At 48.9% G+C, this 25,266-nt stretch overlaps 1 protein-coding gene across 1 annotated transcript; it reads left to right on the forward strand.

The window, feature by feature from the left end:
- The first annotated feature begins 1,639 nt into the window (after positions 1-1,639).
- Positions 1,640-24,963, forward strand: POLD3 (DNA polymerase delta 3, accessory subunit). The gene is made up of 12 exons (XM_063150265.1): positions 1,640-1,727; positions 2,603-2,658; positions 4,011-4,113; positions 6,476-6,515; positions 7,900-8,032; positions 10,709-10,952; positions 12,114-12,186; positions 13,959-14,121; positions 15,418-15,530; positions 19,631-19,725; positions 19,809-19,890; positions 23,382-24,963. The coding sequence occupies exons 1-12, from the start codon at positions 1,665-1,667 to the stop codon at positions 23,585-23,587; spliced, it is 1,371 nt and encodes a 456-aa protein (XP_063006335.1). The 5' UTR covers positions 1,640-1,664; the 3' UTR covers positions 23,588-24,963.
- Positions 24,964-25,266: the final 303 nt, after the last annotated feature.

Genomic DNA, 25,266 nt, shown 5'->3' on the forward strand with positions numbered 1-25,266 from the left:
GGTGAAAAGTGTAATTTTACACTCATCAGGCACCTTGGCCAGGTCATAAAACCCTCCAGAGAGTTCAGAGCAGGAAACTAAAGGAAGAAAAAACAGGAGATGAATAAGAGGCTCAGAACAATGAAAAGATGAGTAAGGTGCTTGAGACCAGGACACTCCTTCTGTGAAGGAGGCAGAAATGTCAGGGCAGGAATGTCACAAGAATAACTGCGGTGAGGTGCGGGAAAGAGACAGCAGGAGTGTGGGAACAGGCTCCTGGCACAAGGAGGAAGAGGATGTGGGTGGGTTTGTGACCAGCCAAACAAACCTGGTGCCAGCTGAGCACCGAGTGCCATTGTGAGCCCATTGCAAACCCTGTTAAAATAAACCCTGAGTTTATTCTAGCCCTCACCAAACCTGTCCAGTTTCCTCCCCTGACCTTTGCCAGGTACAAAGCTGCTGTGTTCAGGTCGGGATCTGCATCCTGCTGCAGTTCTCAGGGGTGAGGGGCCTTGGCCAGGGACGCTCCTGGTGACCGAGGGTGGCACTGCCACCACAGGCCCTGCCTGGGGCTCTGTGCCCCGAGGAGCCAGGGCGCCGCTGCTCTGGGGTCCTGCAGCTCTGCCCTGGATATTTGCTGATATTTTGGTGTTTTCAGCCAGCTCAGCTCCTTCTGGCACCTCCTTTTGGAGGTGCTGGTGCAGCTGGGCAGGGGCATGAGGGGAATGGGAGTCTCTGCTCCCGAGGAACAAGGGAGGAAACGCCTCAAGCTGGGCCAGAGGAGGGTCAGGCTGGAGATCAGGGGAAATTGCTTCATGGAAAGGGCTGTCCAGGTGAGCCTCCCTCTCTGGAGGCTCACCTGGAGGCATTCATAGCCGTGTGGATGTGGCACTTGGGGACATGGGGCGGGGGTGGCCCTGGCAGCGCTGGGGAAGGATTCCACTGGAGGATCCTGGAGGGATTTGGGGTTCCTCCCGCTGGTTCTGGGGTTCCTCCGGGGATAACCTGGGCGGCACAAGCCCGGGCTGTCCCCGGCCGTGTCCCTCCGTGCTGCGGTGTGCAGCTGGCACCTGCCGACCCGCACAGGAACTGCACGGGCAGCGCGGGAGATGCGGGACATGCGCTGCCGTGCGGAACACAGGCGTGCCGCTGCTGTCCCCAGCTCTGCGGGGCCGCTGACCCCGCTCGGGGCTGGAGCAGGGATGCTTTGGAACTGCTGTGTGTGCCTGTCACAGCGCGGTTTCCCCCAAATCCATAAGAAGCTATTTTATTTTATTTTTTTCATTTTATTTTAACATATTATTTAATTTCATTTAAATATTCTAATTTTTATTATATTATTGTATTATATTTTAGTATTCTATTTTATTAATTTATTTTAATATTTTATTATGTCAATAATTATTTTAATATTTTATTTTATTTTTAGCTTAGTTTGTTTCGCCTATTTAATTTTATTATTTTAATATTTATCTGAATTTTTATTTTAATATCTCATTTTAATATTTAATTTTATTATTTTATCTTGGTTTATTTTGTTCATTTCGAGCCCCGGCACCGGTCCGGTGTTCGCGTTTCCCTCGGTGTGTCCCCGCGCGGCCGCCGTGGTTGTGGGGCCGTTACCATGGCGGCGGCGCGCGCGCGGCGCTGAGGCGCGGGGCGGGAAGCGCGGGCCCGGCGCGGCCATGGCGGCGGACGAGCTGTACCTGGAGAACATCGACGAGTTCGTCACCGACCACAACCGCGTCGTGAGTGCCGCCGGGCCCGCCGCTGCCCGCCCGCCGCCTGCTCCCGCTCCCCCTGCTCCCCGTGCCCGTTGCTCCCCCCGCGGCCTGCTCCCCGCGCCGCCTCCCCTGCCCCGCTGCCCCCTTTCCCACCCGCTGCCTTCCGCTGCCCCTTTCCTTTCCTCCTCTTCTCTCTCCTTTCCCTTCCTTCTCCTCCTTCTGCTTTCCTTCTCCCCCCCTTCCACCTTCCCTTTCCTTCTCGCCTCTTTACATTCACACTTCTCTTCTTTCTCCCCCTTTTCCTCCTCATTTTCCCTTCCTTCTTCCTCTTCCTCCTCACTTCCCTCTCCTTTCTCCCCTCTCTTCCTCCTCTCCCCCTGTTTTCTCTCTCTCTTCCCACCTTCCTGAACTGGTTTTCTGCATGGGTTTGTTCCTTTCCAAGTTTATTTCAAAAATTTATTTGGAAGTGAAATGGGTTTTGCCCAGAAAGTGGTGCGGCAAAGTTGGTGCAACTTGCCTGACAATGTGAACGTTCCCAGCCTGTGGCTTTGTGGCTTGCTCCCGGAACAATGTAGACAAACAAGAGTTTAATTGTTGTGTTTGCAGCCCGGAGCCTGGGGCAGGAGCAGGTGTCAGGGATGTACCTGCTCAGAATGGCAGGGCAGGGCTGAGACTGCAGCCCTGAAATCCCGAGATTGGCTCGGTGGTGTCCCCGGGCCAGGAGAGGGGCAGAAATTTGCCCCACACCTGTTGGGACAGTTCAGAGTGCTCGGTGAGGCACGGGTGTCCAGGGGCTCTCACTCCTGCCCTGGAAGGGAGGGGTGTCTCAGGATTTCTGATCGCACTGGCAGGCCAAGGTGTCCTCACTGAAGTGGTTTTTCGGTTTTTCCCTTTTCCAGGTGACCTACAAATGGCTGAGCTACACACTGGGCGTCCACGTGAACCAGGCCAAACAGTAGGTGTCCCTGCATGCCCCGAGCCTGCTCAGTTCCTGTCAGTGCCGTGCTCATTCCTGCTCCCATCCCCTCAAAATATCCCTCTGGAGAGCCTTACCAGCCCTGCCTGTCCTCTCAGCCTGGCACTCCCTGTGCCTGCCTGCCCTGCTGGGCAGGGGTGCACCAGAGAGTCCCCAGTTCCTCCCTCGGGGGCTGCAGGAATGCCTTTCTGGAGGAGGAGAGGCTTGGGAACAAACTGCCCAGGGGCTGTGAGACACCCTGTTATATACCGTAAAATGTATTTCTATACTAAATACATTATTCTATGTATTATTATATTTATTATGTAAAAAATACCTTCTATATAAAATATTGTTATGTGTGCAATAGATAATATATATTATATGTATTATATGCTATTACATGATTTTTAATACTAAAATACATTACTATATGTACTCTTATATATACAATATATAAAATATATTATATATAATATATTACTTTATGTAAATATATAACATTATATGTTATATGTATTATTATATGTAATATTGTAGTAGGAGTCCTAGTAAAATATCTGTGTTGTATTGAGTGGCCTTGCCCCAATCCTAGTTGTTCCAAATGGGCTGCAGCTGTGATGTCCTTCCTTGGGCTGCAGCTGTGGCCAGTGAAGGTAACTGGGATAAAAGGGGCTGGGCTTGGCCAGGCAGGGACAGCCTTGGAGGAGGTGTGGTGAAGGAGCAGGAACAACACTGCTGTGAAGAGGTACTTGTGAGAAAACCACCCAGAAGGTATGGGACTCTAGAAGTAGGATAACAACAACATATACTATTAAATGTGGTTTTATACTAAAATACATTGTTATATCTATTATTATATATAATAGATATTAATTTATATTATGGATGTAATATATAATATATGTAATATATTATTTTATATTATATGGGTTATGTATTACATGTATCATATACTAGTAAACGTATTTTCATACTAAAATATATTATTATATCTATTATATATAATATAATATATAATATATCACATGTATAATATGTATTATAGAAAATATTTAGATTAAATTATGTTATACTAATTACATTACATTATAGGTATTATATGCTATTACATGAATTTGCCCCTTTGTTTCTGTAGTTGTTGGACTGGGGTTCTCCACAGTGGCGGAGGAGCAAGGGTCTCAGAAAATTACCCCTGAGGAAATTAAATTAATTTAAATTAATCCTGAGGAAATGGTGCCCTGTTGGCAGGTGTCCCTGCCAGGCTGGCTCTCCGTGTGCGCAGTCCCTCCCTGGCAGGGCTGCAGGCTCTCTCCCCTCCTCTCTGGCTGACCCTGGTTTCTTTTGTGCAGGATGCTCTACGATTACGTGGAGAGGAAGCGCGGGGAGAACTCGGGGGCTCAGCTGCACGTCACCTACCTGGTGGCAGGGAACCTCCTCCAGAATGGACACGTTGTGAGTGCTTCCCCTCTCTCTGGGAGCCTCTGCTGTGGTGTCTCCTGCCTCTCTCTGTGCTCCTGGGGTCAGAGCTGCGCTGGCCCCTGGGCAGGGACCGGAGGAGGCTCAGGGTCTGTCCCAGCAGGCAGAAGGATCAGCTGCCATGGTTTGGGAGCACAGTGCTGGATAACTCCCCAGGGTTCTCACCAGCTCGCTCAGATGCTGCCAGCACCCAGCTCCATGCCCTTGCTGCTGTTGGGCAGCAAAGATAGATCACAAAGCCTTGTGCAGGGGCCCTTCTGAGATCAGCTCAGCCACGTGCCAGGGTCTGTGTGGCGTGGGGGTGCCTGAGGGGGGCTTGGAGGGACAGCCCAAGTGGCAGGGAATGATAACCAACAGAGCAGCACACCTACAGCTCAAGCTCTCTTGTTAATTCAACCAGCTTTCTAGTCCTGGTGAACAAAACAAACAGGAATTTATTAGCAGCATTCTACATTTAAAGTGCTTCAGCTGATTAAGCAAAGGAATTGCTGCTTAGTGCATTTAGCCTGTCAGATTTTCAGCAATGTCAGCTAAAAGTTCAGGCAGATAGCCCAGAGGTTTTTAAAAGAAAATTCAGTGTCTGCTCCCCTTTGCCCACAGACAAATTTAGGAGCCAAACACGAAATGCCTTTGACATCCCACTAAGTGTTTTTAAATACCTATTACAATATTACAGTATATTACAAATATCTATTACAATATGATCCAGTCTTCATTTAGGAATAGTAAATCTCAGGCTGTCCTGGCTTTTGTTTGTAGATTGGAAAAAAATCCCAACAAACCTTTTTTTGTTCTCCTAAACAACAAACTGTTTCACATGCATGAAATATTGTGTCAGTCTCCAAATCTGCCTGAATTGGAAGGTTATTGTTTACTGCATTAGTTCTGTATGGTGGCATATTTAAAGTTGCACAGGCAGTGTCACATTTACAGCCCAAGTTTAACAGGTATTCCCCTGGTTTCTTTTGGAAATAACAAATCTCTTGGCTCACTAGAACTGGCCAGGGGACTGCCAACCTGTACCGTTGTATTTAATGTGTCTGAAACAAACAGGTGGCTTCTGACATAGGAACAAATAATTATTTGTTAACTCTTTCTTAGCAGCTTGTGAGTTTTTAAGATAATATCACAGTGCCACTGGATGGTTTGGGTTGGCACAGGCAGGGAATCTTCCACCAAGGGAAGTTATATGAAGGTGACTTCTGTCCCCCTTTATTTTCAAATCTGCTGGGAGAGCCCTGCCCTGCTGGGAGGGACAGCCCTGCACTGCTGCCTGCTGGCAGTAGGTGTAGCCGGAATGCTGCGGATGCAGCTGCAGCACTCCTGCAGGGAGAGCTGTGGAAATCCCTCTGGAGTACTCCCCTTAACACTGCACACTCTTTCCTTGCTGCTTTCTGCACCCAGGGGCCAGTCTTTGGTTATCCTTTTACCTGCCTGTGGATTCTCTTGCCACTTGCTGTTTTGCTGCCGAATTAAAGCAACTTTTTAATCCTGGTGAACAAAGAAACTTAAATTAATTTACAGTATTTTATATTTGAAGTCCTTCAGCTGATTAAGCAAAAGAATTGCTGCTAAATGCATTTAGCTTGTCAGATTTGCAGGAATGTCAGCTAAAATTTCAGGCAGATACCCTGGAGGTTTTTAAAAGAAGATAAAATTCAGTGTCTGTTCCCCTTTGCCCAAAGATAAATTTAAGAGCCAAGCACTAAATGCCTTTGACATCCCACTGAGTGTTTTTAAATACTTATTACAATATATTACAAATGTCTATTGCAATATGATCCAGTCTTCTTTTAGGAATAGTAAATCTCAGGGTGTCCTGGCTTTTATTTGTAGATTGGAAAAGAACCACCAACAAACCTTTTTTTGTTCTCCTAAATAATAAACTGGTTCACATGCATGGAATATTGTCTTTTAATCCCCAAATCTGCCTGAAATGGAAGGTAATTGTTTATTGCATTAGTTCTGTGTGATGGGATGTGTTTAACTACAGCTGCACAGGCAGTGTCATGTTTATAGCCTGAATTTAGCAGGATTTTCCCTGATTTCAGACAGATCCATGGCATCTGTTTAACACAGAATTAGTGGTGGGGTTTTCAGTCTGTCTCTCTGGATCCTCCCAGTATTAACCACAGCCTGTTAGATGTCCTGGAGCAGGTATAGATAGACCTTAAAGACTGGCCAGAGAGCACATTTCAGAGCTTTAAAAACTGATGAGTGTTTAAAGGCATTGCCGCTGTTCTGTGCTACAATAATCATTAGGCTTTGTTATTTAATAACTGTAAGTAGCAGTCTTGCGTACAAGCTCAGGTTTTAAGGTTGTGTTTCTTTTTTGCAGTGCCACAAGGTCGCAGTAGTGAGGGAGGATGAACTGGAAGGTAAGCAGGCTGGGAAAGTCGTGTGGCTTTAACTTTTTTCTTTGAAAGAACAGCAAAATGAGCAAAGCTGAGAACTTGCCATCTGCACGTAAATGCCCAGCCAGGCTCTTGGGGTCAGGTGTGTACTTTTTGTACCAGCTGTTTCTCAGAATTTGGAGTGTCTGAGCCAGCCGCTGAATACCTTCAGGTTGTGAATTGAGTCTGATTTTTTTTTTTTCTGTCAGTGATTCTTTTCCACGTCCCTGCCGCTGACAGCAGGGAGACAGCAATACACCAGTAGTGTCTCAGAACAACTGGGAGCCTTCAGGCCCCCAAGAATGCTGGAACTGGTAATTGTGGTTATTGGTTCAGTGCAATTGCAGTCTTTGCTGCTAGTCCCATGGGTGTTAAAACCTTCTCATAGAACATTTACTTCACTTTGGTGAGTGAAAGGTGGAAAAACCCCTATTGCAACACTGCTGAGTGCACTGTCTGTTGTCTCACCTCCTTTCTGGTCCTGCTGATGAAATCTTACCCACAGAACTGAAACGCAGCTTCAGGCTCTTCATCACTTTCAAATAACATCTTTGGCACTTGAGAGCACACTGTGGTATTTGTGACCTTCAGGATGTGAGCTCATGACCTCACTTTGTTTGAAGGACTTACGTTGTTGGAAATCTGAAGTGGATTTCTAGCTCAGGCCGTTTGCCTCCGAGTAGGAGATTGTCAGGCAGGGCAGCTACTCTGTGTCATGTTTGTTGAGTTATGTGTGCTGTGTAACACTGTTTTGCTGTGGAGGAAAGGGTTGCTCATGGTTTTTGTATTGGAAGGCAGGCCAAAGGCATGACTTATATTTGGAAGAGGCTGAGATTTTTGATGGGAGTAGGGCTGCATAGTCTAGGACTGGCCCCAAGAAATGATTACTGTGTGTATTTTTACAGTGCCTAGAAGCTCAGCCTCAGACCAGGACTCTGTGGAAAGAACAATATAAGCAGTGAACAAAGAATTCCTGAAAGCCAACCCTTGTCCCAAGGGGGTTGCAGTCTGAGTAGCACAAAAGAGAGAAGGTTTTCATTCTGGGGGTGGCACTGTGGTGCTGGACACAGCCCCAGGGGCAGAGAGCAGTGACCAGCTACCTTCTGCCTCAGCCTTGGGTACTCCCTCAGCTGTTCTGCATCCCAAGCACTGGATGTTTGGAAGGCAAACACAGAGAGATCCCTCCGAAGTCCGAGAGTGTGTAGTGGAAAACGTGACAGGCTTGTGGGGTTTGCTGCCTTGAATTCCTCATTAGTGAGCGCTGGGAGAAGGTGTGGCTGGACCTTTTTGTGTTTGTGGTTTGCTGTCAAGTAGTCTGTCAGTCTTGCTGGGTGTGCTAACAGAGGGCTTTTTTTTCTCTTTTCCCCAGCAATGAAGTCCAAGCTGTCCACAATTGCCAGTGTGCACGTGTACAGCATCCAGAAGGCCCTGCTCAAGGACAGCTCCCCCCTCTACAACACCGACTACGACATCGTCAAAGCAAACCTGCAGCACTGCAGCAAGTGAGTGACTCCTGGCTCCTTTGCCTTCTGAAGCACTTCCAGAGTGCACCTCTGTGCTCACTGGATAGGCCTGGACCTCTAGAGAGCTGGGAAAAGATATCCTCAGAGTCCTGCCAGAGCAGTGCCCAAAGAGCACATTGTGTGGCTGTTGTGCAAACTAAGCCAGATGTTGGTTCACTTGGTCCTTACTCTGACAAGGAGACTGTTCCAGTACCTGGCTTGTCTGATAGCTGGAAACGTTTTTCTTTTCCAGGCCACACTTCATCATGACCATTTTAATCCAGTTCTCAGCCACACAGGAAGAGAAAATCGAAACAGGCTGATAAAACCATGAATGATGTGCTCTGCAAAGCATTTACAGGAGTTTGCTTTCTGTTTTGTGAAACGGTGTTCTCATCTTCTGGACTCGTCCAGTTCTCTGAAGGTGTCTCACAGGAGCTCCTCCTCCAGGAGCTGGGCTTTGGTCTCTGTGGGTTTATTGCAGCTCAGAGTAGGCTGTTATCTCTGAGATGGAGGAGAAGCACACAGAGCAGTCCAGGCAGCAGCAGTGTCCTTCCTGGTGGAGCTGGGTGGGATGCAGCCCCCAGGAGTCCCTGGCTCCCTCCTGAGCAGATGCAGCTTCTCACTTGTGTGCAGTTCCCACCAGGACAGCTTCAGCTTGAAGTCATGGGGATGCACGGTGCCATGACCAATCTGGTTTGAAGGGGATGCCTGAAGGGTGTGTCATAGGAAGAGTATAGAATCTGAGAGGAGAAATGTGGCCCTATCCAAAGTGTTGACAAGAGAGTGGCAGAGAAAATAGGAGCTGTGTGTTTGGATGGGTGCCCTGGAAGGAGCTGGGTGATCCCACTCAGCACAGCCATGTGCCCCGGGTGTGCCTGCAGTTGTTCCACTCTGTTCACTCTTAGGCACCCCAGCACAGTGGTCCTTGTGCCTTATGGATACTTGTATCCTCTGGGATTTAAACATCCAGGAGGTTTAGATAATCCAGACTCTGAAACAGCTCTCTGAGGCCTGCCTGTAAATCCAGCTTTGAAGCAGGATTTCCCAAGGAAAGTAAGAAGTGCACCTTCTTCATTTGTGACCTGGCTGAAGTAAATACAGATTGATCCCATTCCTCCCTCTTGCCAGCTGCACGGATTGTCTGGGAAAAGATTCCTGCAGGACCTGCAAAAGCCAGAGGTTTGATTGTGTGAGGTTTGCAGCAAACAGAACCTCCCTGTCTGTGCAGATATTTCACAGCTCTGGGACAAGGATCTTTGTTCTCCTCCGGGTTTCTGTGGGACCTCCTTTGCAGTGAAGACAGTGGAGGGGGTTAGATGCACTAACTAATGCCAATATCTGAGTTTAATGCCTGTTGCCACTGCCAGCTTTCCAAACAGAAGCAACTCCTTGTTTGCAGAGCATAGTCCAAGTATTGCCTGTTTTTTCAGTGGTTATTTAGTGAATTTTGGGTCAAGCCCATAAAGGTATAGTCACATAGCAGCATCAGGGCAAGCTGACTGGGAAATAGGAGAAGGTTAGCTGAGCTTTGCTGCACATCAACATAACCACTGACAATATTTTTTGTGACAATGTTATGTATTAGAGGGTTAGTGATGTTTGGAGTAGGAGCTCACGCTGCCCTGAGAGCTGTGTTATTAACCATGTTGAAAACAGATTGAAAGTGTAAAGCAGAGTAGGATTATTTTTCTTCAATGTCTGTTTTCCTTCCTTTAAAGGTTTGAATGTCAGGAGGTTGCTGCTGCAGCCTGGGAGTGCTGTGGAGATGGTGTTGTTTTGTTCTTACAGATCCTGATGGGAGTAGAAGTGGACTGTGCATGTGAGCAGCTAGTGCTGAGGCACAGAATTGGACTGGCAGAAAGAAGGCTGCTTTATTTCTTAGGCAAATGAAAATATGCTGTGTAATTCAGTGGGCTGGGAGGCGTGAGCTGGGCTCTTTTGTGGCATTTCTGTGGGAAATCTGGAAAGCGTCGCCTGTGATTTGCACAGTGGGGAGCAGAGTTCAGCTATTTTTGGGAACTGCTATTCCTGACTGTCAGTGAGCTGTGCTGTAACTGAGTATGTCATTTAGTTCTTGTGTCTCCACATCCCCAAACAATCAAGTTTCAAACCATTATAATCCAAGCTGCTTCTCGCTCTCAGGATTACTTGGAAATGACTTTGTGGAGTTAAATCGGAATGTCGTGGGTATTTTCTGAGCCATTTCAATTGTTCAGTTTCAGCTGGGGTTTGCCTACCTGACTGAGTGGGGCTGCTTGTGGCAGCAGCTGTGGGCTTTGTCAGAGCATCAGAAAGTTATAAATGTTTTAGATCCTCACTCAGCCATGCAACTTCTGCCACAGGCTGTAGAGAGCGTAACCCATTTAGGAATAAAATGCAGCCTGCTCCTTGTCCAGCCTGGGTGTGGAGAAGGCCTTTACCCCCCAGGAAAGCTGCACAGCTTGTTTGACACATGAATGCTGTGGCTCTTGCTGACAGGTTCAGCTGATCTTTTCATCAGAGGTCTCTTGCTGCGTGCCAGCCCTTCTTTCTTGTCCCACGCACAGATTCAGTTGCTCCTTTTTCCATAACAGGAGCGTGCAGGCCCGGAGGAGCCTGCAGGAGAGGGGAAGGTGAGGTGAGCACCCAGAGATGGAGAGGCTAATGGGGTTTTTCCCTCCGTCCATCCCACAGGTTCAGCGCCATCCAGTGCGCCGCCGCCGTGCCCAGGACGCCGCCCGAGGCCCCGCGAGCGCCGGCACCCGCGCCGAGCCCCCCGAGGCACAGGGACCCCGATGGCACCAGCACCCTCAATGGCCACGGGCCCCGGGCTGCCAGGCCCCCTCCCCAGCAGCAGAAGGGCATCATGGGCATGTTTGCAGCCAAAGCAGCGGCCAAGGCCCAGGACACAGCCAGGGAGGCCAAGGAGGCCCCAGGTGTAAGTTACCTCAGCCCTCTGGTTCATGGTGTTAACCATCTGCTCACACACTGCCTCAGCGAGCTCAGCCACCCCTGCGCTGCTCCTCCTGCCAGGCACACCTCCCCTGGGAGTGCTCAGGGCTCCTGTGGAGCGTTTAACTGTCACCTGGGCAAAAGCCCCTCGTGCCACACTCCGGGTGTCTCCACAGAAGAGAATTTGCCATGGCTTTCATGTTCCCAATGAGCTGGATCTCAGGCAGCATAGCTACAATTGCTCTGCTGTCTCCAGCTATCCCAATGTACACACCAGCTGAGGATCTTGCTCTCTCCATTGTGCTTAAAAGGATTTGTTTTGAGCAGTAAGTGAAACCTGAGAAGCCCAGGTCTTAAAAGTATCAAGGTGTTTAAACTTGGTGGGTGAGGGAAATTTCAGAGCTTGACCTGTGCAAGACTAAATTGTTTATCTTCTGGACTGCTGCTTTTCCAGGATAGGATTATGTTTTCATTTTAATTAGTATAATTGTTTTTAAAGTGATGTGGCCAGAAAAATGGGTGTTAAAATGGTAACACTCCCTGTGGATGGTTTGGCCTTTTCATAACAACTGAGAACGTTTGGGTTCCTTTCTCTGATTTTTATGGGGAGTTTAGAACTGGGGAAATGTGTGTATTTTGGGAACTTTAGTGTCTGGTTGTCTTTTATTTGCATGAAAAGAAGTTGGATTAGGAGGCTGCACTTTGTTAGATGGTGTGGCTATGATTTCTCACTGTGGTGGTTGCATTGGTGCAGCAAAGCAGTGATGTTTCCTTGCAAACAGCCTACGTGCCAGAGGAGCTGGATCCTGGTTTGGCCAGTCCCTGTTCTTTCCTCTGTTGGCTGCTGGGAACTGAGGCACTGATGGTTTGCAAACAGAGCAGCTCTTTCTGGGAGCTGACCCTGGTCCCAAGCATTATTTCAGTGATGGGAATGTGCCCCAAGTCAGATCTGAGCCTGGCTAAGGAGTCCTTAGGAACTCACTGTGGCCCCTTTGATGGCTAGTGAATATCTTCAAACTGTCCAAAACAGATAATTTGCTAAATCTGCTGAAATCTAAGGCAGTGGAAACAAATGCTATCTATTATTTTGCTGTGCACCTTGAGGGCTGAGAGCAATTCCTCTGCTTATTCCTTTCTTTGCTTCCAGGTGTCTGCAGCAAGCAGCAAGCCACTAACCAAGAACAGCATCATGAATAACTTCTTTGGAAAAGCTGCTATGAGTAAGTGCTTTTCTATTTTCAGAGGCCATCATGGTCAGGGAACAGCCTGTTGTAGTTCAAAAAACAAACAAACACATGAAAAAAAAACCAAACCTGAGGATTATTTGACGTATCTGTTCTTTTTTTCAATTATACTTTATTTAAGCTGGATAGAAATTTGAAAATACTCAGTAGAATCAAATGTTTTGTACTAGAGCCATGATGGGAGAAAGATAGGGAAAGGAGCAGAACTCTTCCTCCCCATCCCCACTCTACCAAACTAATTGGATTTTCTTTATATCCCCTCTTTCCGAATAGTTTTCTATACTTTCTCCTGCTCTTCTGCACTCAAAGGGGTTAAGGTTTTAGCACACAGCTTTTAAAGCAAAATTTAAGGGTTTTCAGTGGAATTTTTCAGACAAAAAGCTTGCTGGAGGGAGATCAATTAAAATTACATATTTGAGCAGACTAACCCAGGAAGGATTTTTAGTGCAGAAGAAATCTGATTTAAAGTGAGTTCTCCTGGCTGGAAGACCAGCTATTGGTGAGATGTTTGCCAAAAGCTGTTTTGCAGGGCATGTTAATGGTGCTTGCTTTTCATCACACAGCACTGAGGAGCCCATTGTTAGTTTTAGGGTTAATTTCTTTCCTAAAAACTGAAGGACTGATGCATGGAGAATAAAACTGAGGAGTGGCCTGTCTCTTTGAGCAGAGGTTTGGACTAGGTGGCCTCTGCAGGTCCCTTCTGAATTACCCAAGTCAAAGGAAATGATGCTGGAGCTTTTAAATACTGGAATATTGGAAAAGGACTGTGGGACCTCCTTCAAAGATTCCCTTATAGCAGAGAGTACAAGCGCTTCACAGAGCAGTTTTGGGAGAGAGTAAACAGCACAGTTCACTTTGTAACGGGCATCTGTCAGAGCTTGCAGGGGACAGTTCCAGCACTGAGCAGACAAGGCACAGCCCTGCTGGGACTCTTTGGTCCCTGTTTTGGTGAGACTGGGGGAGCTGAGGACATTCTCAGCCCAAGGACAATCACTACAGTTAACTGGAGTAAATTGTAAAGGTTTGGGGAGAGCCCTAGACCCCAGCTCACGTGCTGAGAACCCAAAGAGGCATGGTGAGGGTGACCCAGTGGTGATGGGCAAGGCTTTGGGGATGCCCCTCCATCATTCCCAGGGGGTTCCCTTCTCTGCTGAGTCCTGTCAGGGAGCACACAGAGGAAACCTGCGGGGTGGCTGCAGAGAAGGAGCAGACTGAGCAGAACTGGAAATGATTATGTGTATGTAGCAGAGGATGGGATTCCAGCAGAAAGATTTATTCCCTATGTGCATGTCTCTCCTGGCTTCAAAGGTTCCACCAGTGCCAGAAAGTCCTGGGTTAACAGCACTGGGGTCCTTGGTTGATCATAAATAAGGGAGCTGTCGTTCCAGTGCTGTTTGCCCCTGCCCAGGGAAGCAGCCAGCCTGTTTGCCAGCACTCCCAGAAAGGCACCATGTTGGGGCCCTCCCAGCAGCCTCTCCTGCTGCTGCCTCCCAGTCCTCTTCCAGAGTGTTTGAACTGCTGCAGCACACATGGTGGCTTGACATCAGGAGCAGCAGAACCATGGAAAATCACCTAGAAATTAAAGCCTGCCCTTCTTTTTCCCATGTCTGATAGAGCTTGGCCAGTCTAGATCCCTGAATGCACGATGGGTAGTGCTGGCTGTAGTCTTGGTGCGCAGAGCTAGCCAGCTGCTTTGTAAGTTGTCATTCAGACTGAATGCCCATTCTTTTTGAATGGTTTATTCACAGATAAACTCAAAGCCAACTCTGTGCCTGAGCAGCCAAAGGAGGAGAAAGAAGCCGTGAAGCCTTCAGTTGCTGTAGCAGAACCAGAGTCATCTCCTAATAGTGTAGCAGAGAAACCTGGGAAGAAAACAGAGTCTGCTAGAATTCAGCAAAAGGACAAGAAAAGGTGGGTCTGCCTTCAGGGTCCCTTTTTGTGTCTCCTGCTTGGGGACAGCCTGCGTGGAGCTGGCTGGTCATACACTGCCGGCTCACCTCCTGTTTGCATCTCCTAAACTGTGTTAAACCTGACTAAATTCATCTGTCAGGGTTCTCTCCAGGTGTTCCTTTTCCATTTGCTGCTGTAGGTGCCTCAGGGCCGTGGGTGCCATCGCACATGGGAAGGGACAGGGCCCAGGCTGTCCTCAGTGGGAGGGGATGGCTTTCCACGAGACAGCCTCCCACTGAGCAGCCTGGGAGAGACCCTGCAGGCAGCCTGGGGAGGGCTGGCAGGGACACCTGTCCTGCAGGGAAGGTGGGATATTCCCCAGCCTGTATGTACACAGCTTGCAGCACAAAGTTGTGCTTGTTGATCTCCATAGCTCATGTAGGGCTGCTTTCAATGCCACGGGTTTACTTTGGGCTGAGGCTCCAAGTTAATTTTAAGCTCAGCCCTTTGTGTTTAATCCAACCCAAACTGACAGAGACAAAGAATCACTACAGTCTGATGGCTCTCTGGTGGCCTATGAGTAATTAATTGGTGGTCTCAATCCATTTCTAAGGGAATAGGTAAGCACACCACCCAGCCCACCATGGCAGCTAGCACTAACTGCTTGTCTTAGTGATAGTCTTGTCCTAGAAGCCAAGGGCCTGGAGGTGTTGGCAGCCTGGAGCTGGGAATGCCACTTGGGCTGTCCCAGCTCTTGGAGGATACGTGGGCCTTTAGCCTCCAGGCTTGTTCGTCTGACACGTCTCGCCAACAGTAAAAAGAAAGAAGCTATTTTATTTTTCCAGTAGTCTTTAAAAATGGCTCCAGGATTCTGAGACGCTACCTCATAGTCAGTCAGTGGCAAGCAGTCTGTCAAAAGAGCTTCTGAGTGATGCTTTTGGGGACACTGGGAGCCTGAGCTAAAGAGACAAGATCAGAAGTAGGCTCTTGCCAGGCTGCTGTGGCCAAGCGAGGTGAGGCACTGGGCTGAACTGCAGAGGGGCTAAAGAAATCCTCCTTGTTTTGGAGAGCTGCAAGTGGGGAAGGATGGGAGGCCTGGAAAGGCTCGGCCACCTATGCCTGGTTGTGCAGTGGGTGTACAGCATTCTGTTCAGTGTATGATGTGCAGTTCAGAGCATGTGATGGTCATGTTTCTAAGAGGCATTTGATTTCCTTCCATGAGGAATGTGCTTGTCCAAGTGCTCATGATGCTTTCATGCACACATGAGAGACGATGGGTGTTCATTCCCTTTCTTTTCCCTTTACTTTTTGTGGCAGTAAAATGAAGAGAGCAGATAGGTCGGATGACGAGGAGGAAAGGGATCCTGAAAATGTCAAGAAAAAGAGGAAGCGAATCAAACAACTTGTATCTGACAGCAGTGATGAGGAAGGTAAGAAGATCTGTAAACAATCAGGCATGTAGGTCAGGGTTCTGATTTCCAAAACATTACTCTCCAAATCCCTTGGTCAGTGATTGAGGGAATAGTTTAAAGGACTAAAGACCGTGGAAATGGTTGTAGCCTGAGCCTTCTGTTTATCTTTGTGCTGCAAGCACTTGGGCATGGAGTTGTCTCCAAACAAAGATTCAGTCTTTGTTTAAGCTTAGCTCAGACCTGGCTGTCTCCTCACCAAGTGTGCTGCCCGTGCCCCTGTGTGGGAAGGAGGTTCCCAAATCTCTTGTGAAAGGTAGCGTGCCTTCCAGAACCGTAGGGCTGTCAGAGCCAGTTCATGTGGGGAGGGAGCACTCACAAGTGGCCTCCCTCTCCCCACAGGGTCAGTTTTAGTGTCTTTATTCTGTCTGTCCATAGAAAGGGTTTGGAAGACAGTGTTGGAAGCAAGACATGCAGAAAGAAAAGGGATAATAGGGAATTTGGAGGCAAAGCACTTGAGCCATATCTGATGAGACTGTGTGTCTCCTTGCTGGTGTGACAGGAGTGGAGTGCCCAGAACTCTGCAAGATTTGGGCTCATAATGAGGAACAGCAGGGCTGGATCCCAAAGAATTTGGATAATTGAGGTGACAAATGCCATTCAATGTAGATAACTGGGAAATAAATTGGAATTGAGCTCAGGAGTATGTGCTGAGTGGAACAGTCATCCAGCAAGCTGCTCAGGAAAGAAACTTGGGGATCATTACAGAGTAATTGAAACCACCAGTTTGGTGTAGAGCTCCAGTCAAAGAAGGTGAAACAGCAAATGGGGAGTACTGGTGCGGAGGTGGAGTCCCTCAGGGGAGCCAGAGCTGATTCCTCATTTAGTGTGCCTGGCACATGGGCAACAGCCAGGACATCAGGAAGATCTGCAGTGCCAGGGAGAGGGGGCTGCTGTTGGTATCAAGCAGTATCCATGACACCTCTAGGCCTGTTTTCATGGTTCCTCTGCTGCCCACATAATTGCAAATCATCTTTTTCATCAGGTGTGTATCACTTCTTAGACTATTCTGCAGCATGATAAATCTCTCAGGAGCTGTTCTTGTGATAGCCTTAATTCCATCACGTTTCAGTGTCGCTTAAATATGCCCGCACTCTTTGGTGTTTATTTCTTTAAATGTTTGTCTTTGCATTTCCTCATCACTGCTCTGCTGACAAGCTGAGTTGTTTAGCTCTGAGGAGGGAATTTTGAAATCAGCCCATCCTTGCTCGGCTGGAATCTCTCAGCTCATCCACATCCTGTGAGGTCAGGCAGGAGTTTGGAATGTTGGAACTCTCTGGTCTCCTATGGGACACCAGATCAGCACATGTTTAACAATTAATGCTGTTGAGTGGGATGCCTCCTGGCCTCACTTATTCCAAGGTTTGCATTCTCTTTAGTGACCGGAGATAGAACCTGAGGGAATGGCTGGAGCTGTGCCAGAGCAGGTTTAGGTTGGATGTTAGGGAAAAGTTCTTCCCCGAGAGGGTGGTCAGGCACTGGGGAGGTTTTTTGCCACTGCTGTTGCTGCTCCTGCATCAGAACCCTCTTTGTCCTTCATTTCTTTGTGCTGTGCATTAGAATTGTAAATTTATGCAAATTACAGCACATGTATACAAATTTGGGTATCACTCAGTTTGCCCTTTGAAAAGAGAAAATAAGAATTGAGAGAACTCAGCCCCTTGGTCCTGCTGCTTGCCCTTCCAAATCCAACCAGAGATTTCAATTGTTTGGAATATTTTTAATGAGTCCAAACTGCTAATATTATGTTGAGTACAGAAGTAGAAGACTGTGAGTTGAATGGAAAAAAAAAATTAATATATATATATATATATATACAGCAACTGGACTTGAAGAGCATCTGTGCTTGGAAAGGTTGGAAACAGGTTTCTCCAGAGAGCAAATGGAATCAGCAGCACCAGAGAGCAAGAGGGGGCCTGGAGTGACAGGCACACTTAGCAAGGTTCTGTGGGTGTCAAACTCAGCCTGCGTGGCTGAGTGAAGTGCTTATGGACAGTTCTGTGTCAGGCCAGGTCTTCTGCCTAGTTCTCTGTTAGTCTGTACTAAAAGCAGCCCTGAATAAGCTCTCCTTACAGCAGCATCAGCACATTGTACCACGCTGGAAACACACAAGGCATAAGGCACAATCCTCTCCATTTAAATGATTTTTCATTAAAACGTTATATTGGTATGAGGGTTCCTTGGTCACTGCAGGTTGTTTTGCTTCCAGTGCCAGAACAAACTCCACAAATGCTCCCACAGAGGACAGGAGGTTTGGCAGCCTCAGCTGTACCAACACAGGCAGCGTTTCTCAGTGTTGACAAGTGTTTTACAGCCACTTTGGAGGGTGATTGCAGTGGCACTGTGACCTACAAACTCCCTGGGTTTTGGAGAGCCACAGCACAAGCACTAAAGCTTCTCACAGTTTTTCCAGGCAGAGTCAGAGCAGACCGAACAAAGCCAGGATTTACATCTTTGGTCCATCCAGTTGCCCAACTTGTATCTATTTCATGCAGCTGTTGCTGTTGAGCAAACTGTGGGCAGCAGCTAGGGGTTGACTCAGGAGTTATCACATGTCAGAGGGCTGTGTTGGCTAGAAGAGGATAATAAAGCAATAAAAGAGCTTGATAGTAGTCCTAAACACTCTGACGTGAGGAGAAGGTGCCTTCTGCCTGCCAAAAGCTTGGGAAATTGTTTGAAGGAAGCTGAAAAAAGCCCAGATTTCCCCCAAGGAATCTAGTGGAGCTGGCCCACTGACAATGCCTTCAGCAGCCCCTGCTTGAGCACGGCAGAGGCTTTTCAGCAGGCTGGGTTTAGCTTGTCCTCTCCCAGAGATGCTTGCAAAGGGCAGAGGCCAGGCTGGGCAGTCAGTGGGGTGCAGGCTTGGTGCTGGGCACTCTGGGGAGGGTGTGTGTGAGCCTGGGATGGGCACAGAGCCCAGGGTGTGTGTGAGACCGGGATGGGTGCAGGGTCTGTGTGTGAGCCTGGGATGGGCACAGAGCCCAGAGCTGCCCGCAGCCCCTGGGCAGCGCACACTTGCAGCGCCGTGGTGCGGCCGTGCCCCCGGAGCAGGGTGAAGCCCAGTGGCGTTACCCCTCCGTTTGCATTCCCCTGCCTCTCTGCGCGGTGCCTGGGAGGCCCCTGCTGGATGGAGCGCTGTGGTTCATTGCTGGCCCTGGCAGCCCAGCGCCGGTCCCCGCAGCCCTCGGTAGCCCGCGGCGGTCGGCTGGCCGCGTGCCCGCAGCGCCGGCTCCTGGCGCGGCCCCAGTGCCCCGGGACAGCTCCGGAGCGCGGCCCCGTGCTGGGCTGAGGGCAGCCAGGCGGCCCCGTCCGTGTGACTGGGGTGAAGCAGTGGGGCACAGCAGCCGTTGGTCCCGCGGTGCCGGCTCGGCCCCGGCCCGGCGCTTGCGTGGCAGCCGTTCTCACTTGGGTCCCCCGCAGCTCTGTCCCCCTGCCAGCCCCACAGGAGGGTGACCCTGCCTCGCTCCTGCTCTGCAGCCCTGCTTGTCCCGCTTTGACGTGCCTGCTGCAGGCTCCAGAGCTCACTGTGCTCCCTACAAATGCCTGAAGGTGTCCTTTACTGCTTTGATCAGTCTTGGCATTGAGTGCAGCCCGGTGTCCCTGTCCCTGAACCCAGAGGAGAGCAGGGAGGTCAAACAGTGAGAGTCAGCTTCTGGGTTTTGTGGTGGTTTGGGTTTTTGTGGGGTTTTTTTGAACTTCTTTTCAAATAAAGGTTTTAGGATGTGTGATAGTGTACTGCACTTAACTCTTGGGTTAAACTGATAGCATGGGTTCTTTGGGATGGGTAGCACCACCAGTGAAGCAACAGCTCTTTTACCACACCCCACCTCCTTTAATTTCTAAACAAATAACAGTCACTCTTTTTAACAAGTAACTGAAATGTATAGCTAGGACTTGCCAGTTCCTGTGGCTGGTTTTAAAGTTTCTCTTGGTGGAGCTGGATTTTTGCCTTACCAAAAATCCCTCAGGGCACTTCTCCCATCCTATCCCACCCTCCTTTCTTTGGGAACTGCAGTGTGTGGTATCAGACCTGTGTGCCATCCAGGTGTTCTTCTTTGCAGATGTCCCACCCTCTCCCACACCCGAGGAAGAGAGAGCTCCATCTCCACCCCCTGAAGCTGTTCTGAAAATGGAGCTGGAGCCTGCATCCACAGAGGTGAGAGCAGATCAGAGTGATTACCTGCCCTCAGGTAACGAGAAAGGAGCTCTGGTTTCTCACAGTGCTGCCATGTCCCCCAGGTGTCAGCTGGAGGGAGGAAGAGGAAGAGGAGGCGCGTGCTGAAATCCAAGATGTTTATAGATGAAGAGGAAGGCTGCATGGGTAAGGCTGCCTGTGCCCTGCGCTCACTCACTGGAGCTCACTGTATTGGCCACTTTACCAGGATAGAAAGAGAATCACAAAATCACTTAGTTATCCCACTTGGGGCTCCTGCTCCCAGACTGAGGTAACTGAGCCTCTGGTGAAGGCCTGGATAGGGAGTCAGAGCTGGATCTGAATCCTTACCCTTTTTGATTATTCACAGATTTTCCTTCAGTTCTTTTCCCTTTTTTCCTGCCATCATGATTACCACCTTCATTTACCTCCAAAGCTGCAAGCTTTTAAAGACAGTACAGAAAGAGATTTAGGGTCTGGGATAAATTCTGGCTGAGATAACTTTGTTGGGGTTTTTTTTTTCCCTTTGAGGACAAATCCAGAGTTGTGCAAAACTTGATTATATGTCAAAGAAACATAGAGTATCCCAGATAAAAAGTTGGGGCTTAAATACTTCATAGGGTTTCTGTTTCTGATAAGGGTGGCTCTGCTTTTAGAAGGGAAGAGAGTCCTGAGAGCCAGAGGCTTTGAATTCCAGCCTGACTGGACTCTGCTTCCTCCTGTAGCCTGCAGAAAGCTGTGTAACACCACTGCATTCGTTTCCTCTGTGTCCTGACATTCAAGTAGAGATGCAAATGTTCAGACTAGGTTGGTTTGGGTTTTGGAGGATTTTTTTTGAGGCTTTAAACACATGAGAGCATGGAGTGTGTGTGTTTTAATGCTGTTGTCAGCTGGATTGTGTGGGGTGCTTTGATTGCCTGGCCTGGCTGGGCTGAGGGGATGTCAGTGGAGCTCAGAGCGTGCTGAGGAAGATGAGGTGCTGTTGTCCAGGTCAGTGATGGTGCTGGGGAGGATGAGGTGCTGTTGTCCAGCTCCGTGGTGGTGCTGCCATGCAGACTCTGGGGCATTCCTGGCCCAGCCTCAGCCTGTGTGTGTTTGCACCTGTCTGCAGAGCTGCATCTTCTGTTTCCCATTAGCTTGGTGTGTCTCCTTCAGAGAAGCACAAAGCTGTGGCTCTCAGCAGCTGGCTGCACTGGGACTGAAATCCCCAGTGCTGCTTTCTTGTCCAAGAATTGGGCTTGCACAGAGTTACTGACAGCTTTGGCTGGTTACCCTGAGGGGTGTTCTCCTCTCCCACCCCAGACAGAGCCATTGAAACGCTTGGAAGGAAAATGGAACAAAACAGCATTAGATGGGGAACTGAGTTGTACAGGCTCTGCATCCAGGGCACAGGAGTGTCTTTTCTGGGTTCAGCTGGAAATATTGCCTCTATTTCTCTGCTCTTTATCCCCACAGGGTTTCATAGTCCCTTGGGAAATCCAGACTCCTGGTTTCACAGTTCACATCCCCTTTCCGAAAGGGGAATGCAAGGCCCTGCTGTGCCCTTGGGAGGCAGATCCTGTGGGATGGAGCTGGATACTGAGCATCTGGCTGGGGAGGAGATGCTGCTTTCTCCACTACAAATCCTCCAGCCTGTTGTGCAGAACGTGCTGTCTGGCTATTGTCCAGTTTCTCTTCTCCCTTCCATTTCACACCCTTTCGGTGCACAGGCCTAACAATTCAAAGGCTAAACAACTTGCAGATCTTTCAGGCTAATGTGAATTTTAGTTATTCTTTGAAATAGAGGGGTTTTCCCCCTCTCCCTGCTGTCTTTTTATTTTTAAACCAACACTAGGTTTTTAAGAGGTTTTAATCCAAACGTTAGAATGAGGCTGTACTTTATATTTCTCCACTATTTTAAGTTATGGTTTTCACAATAGCTGCAATAGCAAGAAATTGGTGTCAAAAAGCAAAAGTGATTTAGGGATTAGCCCTGAGGGAAGTTGAGCAATTAAAGTGTGTGTGGAGTTAAGCACAAGAAACATTCCTAGGCATCAACAGAAATCCATGGATTGAGGGCCTGCTCTTAGTCTCTAGTAAAGGGGAATTACTGAGGCTTAAGCTTGTGTGTTTCTACCTTGAACTTTCTCAAGCTTCAAAGGACACACAGGGGTTTGGAGATTGCAATTTCCACACGTGCATTGGAGGGAAATTTGTGATACAGCCTTTTAGAGCTCCCATCCTTTGAACCACTCTGATTCAGGGAGTCTGGCTATGAGTGACTGCATCTGTGCACCCATGGGTGCTGCAAATACACACTGCTGCAGTTCAGCTGAGGCTGCAGCCAAAGAAAGCTGATCTGAGCTGTGCTGCTGCAATTGGAGGGGTTAACTGCACACTTCAGGAGTTCCCAGCGGTTCCTGACAGGCTGAGAGCAGGATAAGGGTTTAAGTTCACCCAGTGGTCTGGGGAAGCTGCTCCCTGAGAAGCCTGCTGCCTCTGAAGGGACATTGCTTGGTTTGCAGTCCCTGTCTGAGGTCCTGCTGGCTCTGCCCAGGAGGATTTCACAGCATTCCTCTTCCCAGTCCTGGTGACGTAGGAAACCTTATTTAATTTGATGCATTAATACAAGCGAAAGCCAGCTTCCCAGAAGAAGGGAAGTTAAGACATCTGTTTAAAAGAATAGAGTTGCTAAAGAAAAATGGCTTACTAGAAGAATCCCAGAGCACTGCTGGGAAGGCTGATCTGAGGGCGTTTGCTGGGATCTGACAGTGGCTCTCCTCAGTGGGGCTGACTGCGGTTTGGTTTCCGTGAGGTTGTTTTATGTCCCTGGGCTTTGCGTGGCCGGACGCCGACAGCAGCGAGCTGGCACTCCCCTTCAGGCAGAGCCCTGATTGCAGGCAGGGCTGGGGGCTGCCCTTTCATAAAGCACTGCTTTGTGCTTGCCCTCCTTGGCCACCTCTGTGGAACAGAGCTGCCCCAAAGGCTTTGTGCCCCTGCAGGTGGGTGGTGTCTGCTTGCTCTCCCCTAGCTGTCCAGTGTGCTGCTGAGAGCAGCCTGGGGATGTCTCCAGGTTGTCTTGCCTGGATTCCTGGAAAATCTGATTGCTTTGGCCCCTGTGGAAACGGGACCAAGTCAGAATGGTGGGCTTTAGCCATAAAGTAGATGTTCCGTTGCCTAGTGCCAAACTACTGATTCTGATCTTGAGATTCATCACTTGCTGATGGCTGCTGGTCAGCCTTTGCCATATGAGTTAGGATCTCAGGATGGCATTTCCAGGATCACTGGCTTGGAAAAGCTCTCTAAGGTCATTGACTCCAGCTGCTCCCCCAGCACGGCCAGGGCAACACTGGCCCATGTCCCCAAGGGCATCCACACAGCTTTTAAATCCCTGCAGGGATGGGGACTCACCACTGCCCTGGGCAGCTGTGCCAGGCCTGGATAGCCCTTTTAGGCAAGGAGTTTTCCCTAATACCCAACCTAAACCTCCTTTGGCACACTCAAGGTCATTTCCTACTGCTTAACTTTGGACTCAGTTCCTGTGTCTGACACGTGCTCCTTGAACCCAAAGTGTTCCTTCCCATGAGTGCAGTGGGAAGGCTGCAGCGGGGAGGTCTTGGTGCAAAGATGGCTAAACCATCATCATCATCCTCTGCTCCCTTCCCTGTTGTTTCCACCAGTGACTGAGAAGGTTTACGAGAGCGAGTCCTGCACGGACAGCGAGGATGAATTCCCCAAGCCCAAGGCACCAGCTCCACAAAAACAGCCCATGCTGCCCACCAAGAGGGAGCCAAAGGAGGAGAGGAAGAACCCAAAGAAAGGGGCAGCTCCTGCCAGCAGAGCCAACAAGCAGGTCTCCATCACGGGCTTTTTCCAGAAGAAATGAACTGGGTCTGGCTCCTCTTGGCAGCTTGGGAGTGTTGCTCCCGTTTTCGTGTGGCTCTCTGCAAGCTGCTGCTGCTTGTGGGGCCAACATGCAAGCCCTGGTTATGCAAGGTGCCCTGCTTACTGTGTAAGGAAGCCCTCTGGACTAGATTTTGTATCAGAGAAAAGTCTTTATTTGTTACTGCAATCATTTCAGTCATCTTCGCTAGGCAGTGTGGGAACTGCCAGCTAGAGGTAACATCCAGAGGAACTCTTGAAAGGCTGTTGAACCTGTTCACATGAAATTGTATTTTTTTAATCACCCCTTTGGTGCTAATTAGGAGGGGAGGTGTGGTGTTTTCCTCCCCTCTTTGTACACCCCCAGCTCTTCAGATTGGTCCAGATGTTCACATTGGGTGGCAGCAGCAATGTAGCAGGTCAGACACAAATATTGAACATATGCTTCAGCTTTAACTGAATGAAATCTTCATTTTCCCGCTAAGACTGGTAAATAGTTTTTGCTCTGCCTTTCATTATCTTTTTTTTGGACAAAGCGGTGCATATAAAATTCTTACTCTCTTCTTCCTTGAACTTGTATCCTATGTAGCTTGCTCAGATGCCTAATTATAGACTTGGGACACTGTTGGTGTTCTGTCTTTACAAAAACATCCTTGAGGCTTCCCACCCAATTGGCTCTGGAGTAATTGGGGGAAGGCTTTGCTGTTATTGGGAAAGAACTGATCTTCAGCCTTGGAGGTCAATGAGCCAGAGGGAAGGATGATGAGAGGGCACTGCTGATAACACCAGGCAGGTACCAGGGAGCAGCATCAGCTGCATTGCAGGGTTTGGGGTTGCCTGAAGGGTTATTTTACAGGCGTGAACCAGACAAGAGAAGAGATTTTCCTTGGACATCTCATCACCTGCCTGCTGAAGGAAGAGTGCCACGGCACATGGTCCTGAGGAACCTGTTGTGGGAGAGGAATAAAGCACAGCAATCCTGTTAACCACAAAGGAGCTCTTGGTCTGGGCCTCCTGCTTGGCTGGGGCTGACAGACAGATGGCAAAGCTTTTCCAGAGGGGTGGTGCTGAGCCCTCCTGAGGCTTGGGCTGCTGAGTGCTCCCAGGCAGGGGCTGGTGGAGAGGAGCTGCTGCACCCCAGCAAACTCTGTGCTGTGGCTGGGCAGGAGAATGATCAGCCTTATTCTGGTTTAATGAAAGAGTTTAACTGTGGAGAGCAAAACTCACCCTGGCACAGGGGTTCTGTTGTTTTTGGTAGAGTTGAGGGGGTATTTTTAAATGCAATGAGAGCAAGTACCATTGAAAACAGTTTTGGTTTGTTTTGGGGTTTTTTTTATTTGTCCTTATTCATTAAATAATGTGTCAAATTCTGATTTCCAAGGGTTGTTTGTGGTATTTGACTGCATGGGAGTCAAAGATATTTGCTGGTGAAGTGGGTAAAGATTTCTTCCATCAAAACCAGGGCTGGAAGCTTTCAAGGGAGTGTTTGAGGGCATCTAAACCTCGAAACATCAGGATTTGTACGGAGTTGGAGCCCCGGAGTGTCGCTGCTGTGGCAGCAGGGGCCAGGCCGTGTGTCCTGTGCTCCTGCCCCTCACCTCTGCCGCGCTCTCCCTGGAGCTGCAGCTCCACCCCGGCTGCTGCCACCACCAGATGGACGTCACAGGGCCCTTCCTGCGGGAA

This window comes from Melospiza melodia, chromosome 2 (genome assembly GCF_035770615.1).
Source record: "Melospiza melodia melodia isolate bMelMel2 chromosome 2, bMelMel2.pri, whole genome shotgun sequence".
NCBI classification, from domain to species: Eukaryota; Metazoa; Chordata; class Aves; order Passeriformes; family Passerellidae; genus Melospiza; species Melospiza melodia.

Coding starts and splice junctions, on each gene's coding strand:
- POLD3 (XM_063150265.1), top strand. CDS start 1,665: ATGGCGGCGGACGAGCTGTACCTGGAGAACATCGACGAGTTCGTCACC. Junction 15,531..19,630: donor TGACAGCAGTGATGAGGAAG/GTAAGAAGATCT, acceptor TCTTCTTTGCAG/ATGTCCCACCCTCTCCCACA. Junction 19,726..19,808: donor TGGAGCCTGCATCCACAGAG/GTGAGAGCAGAT, acceptor CATGTCCCCCAG/GTGTCAGCTGGAGGGAGGAA.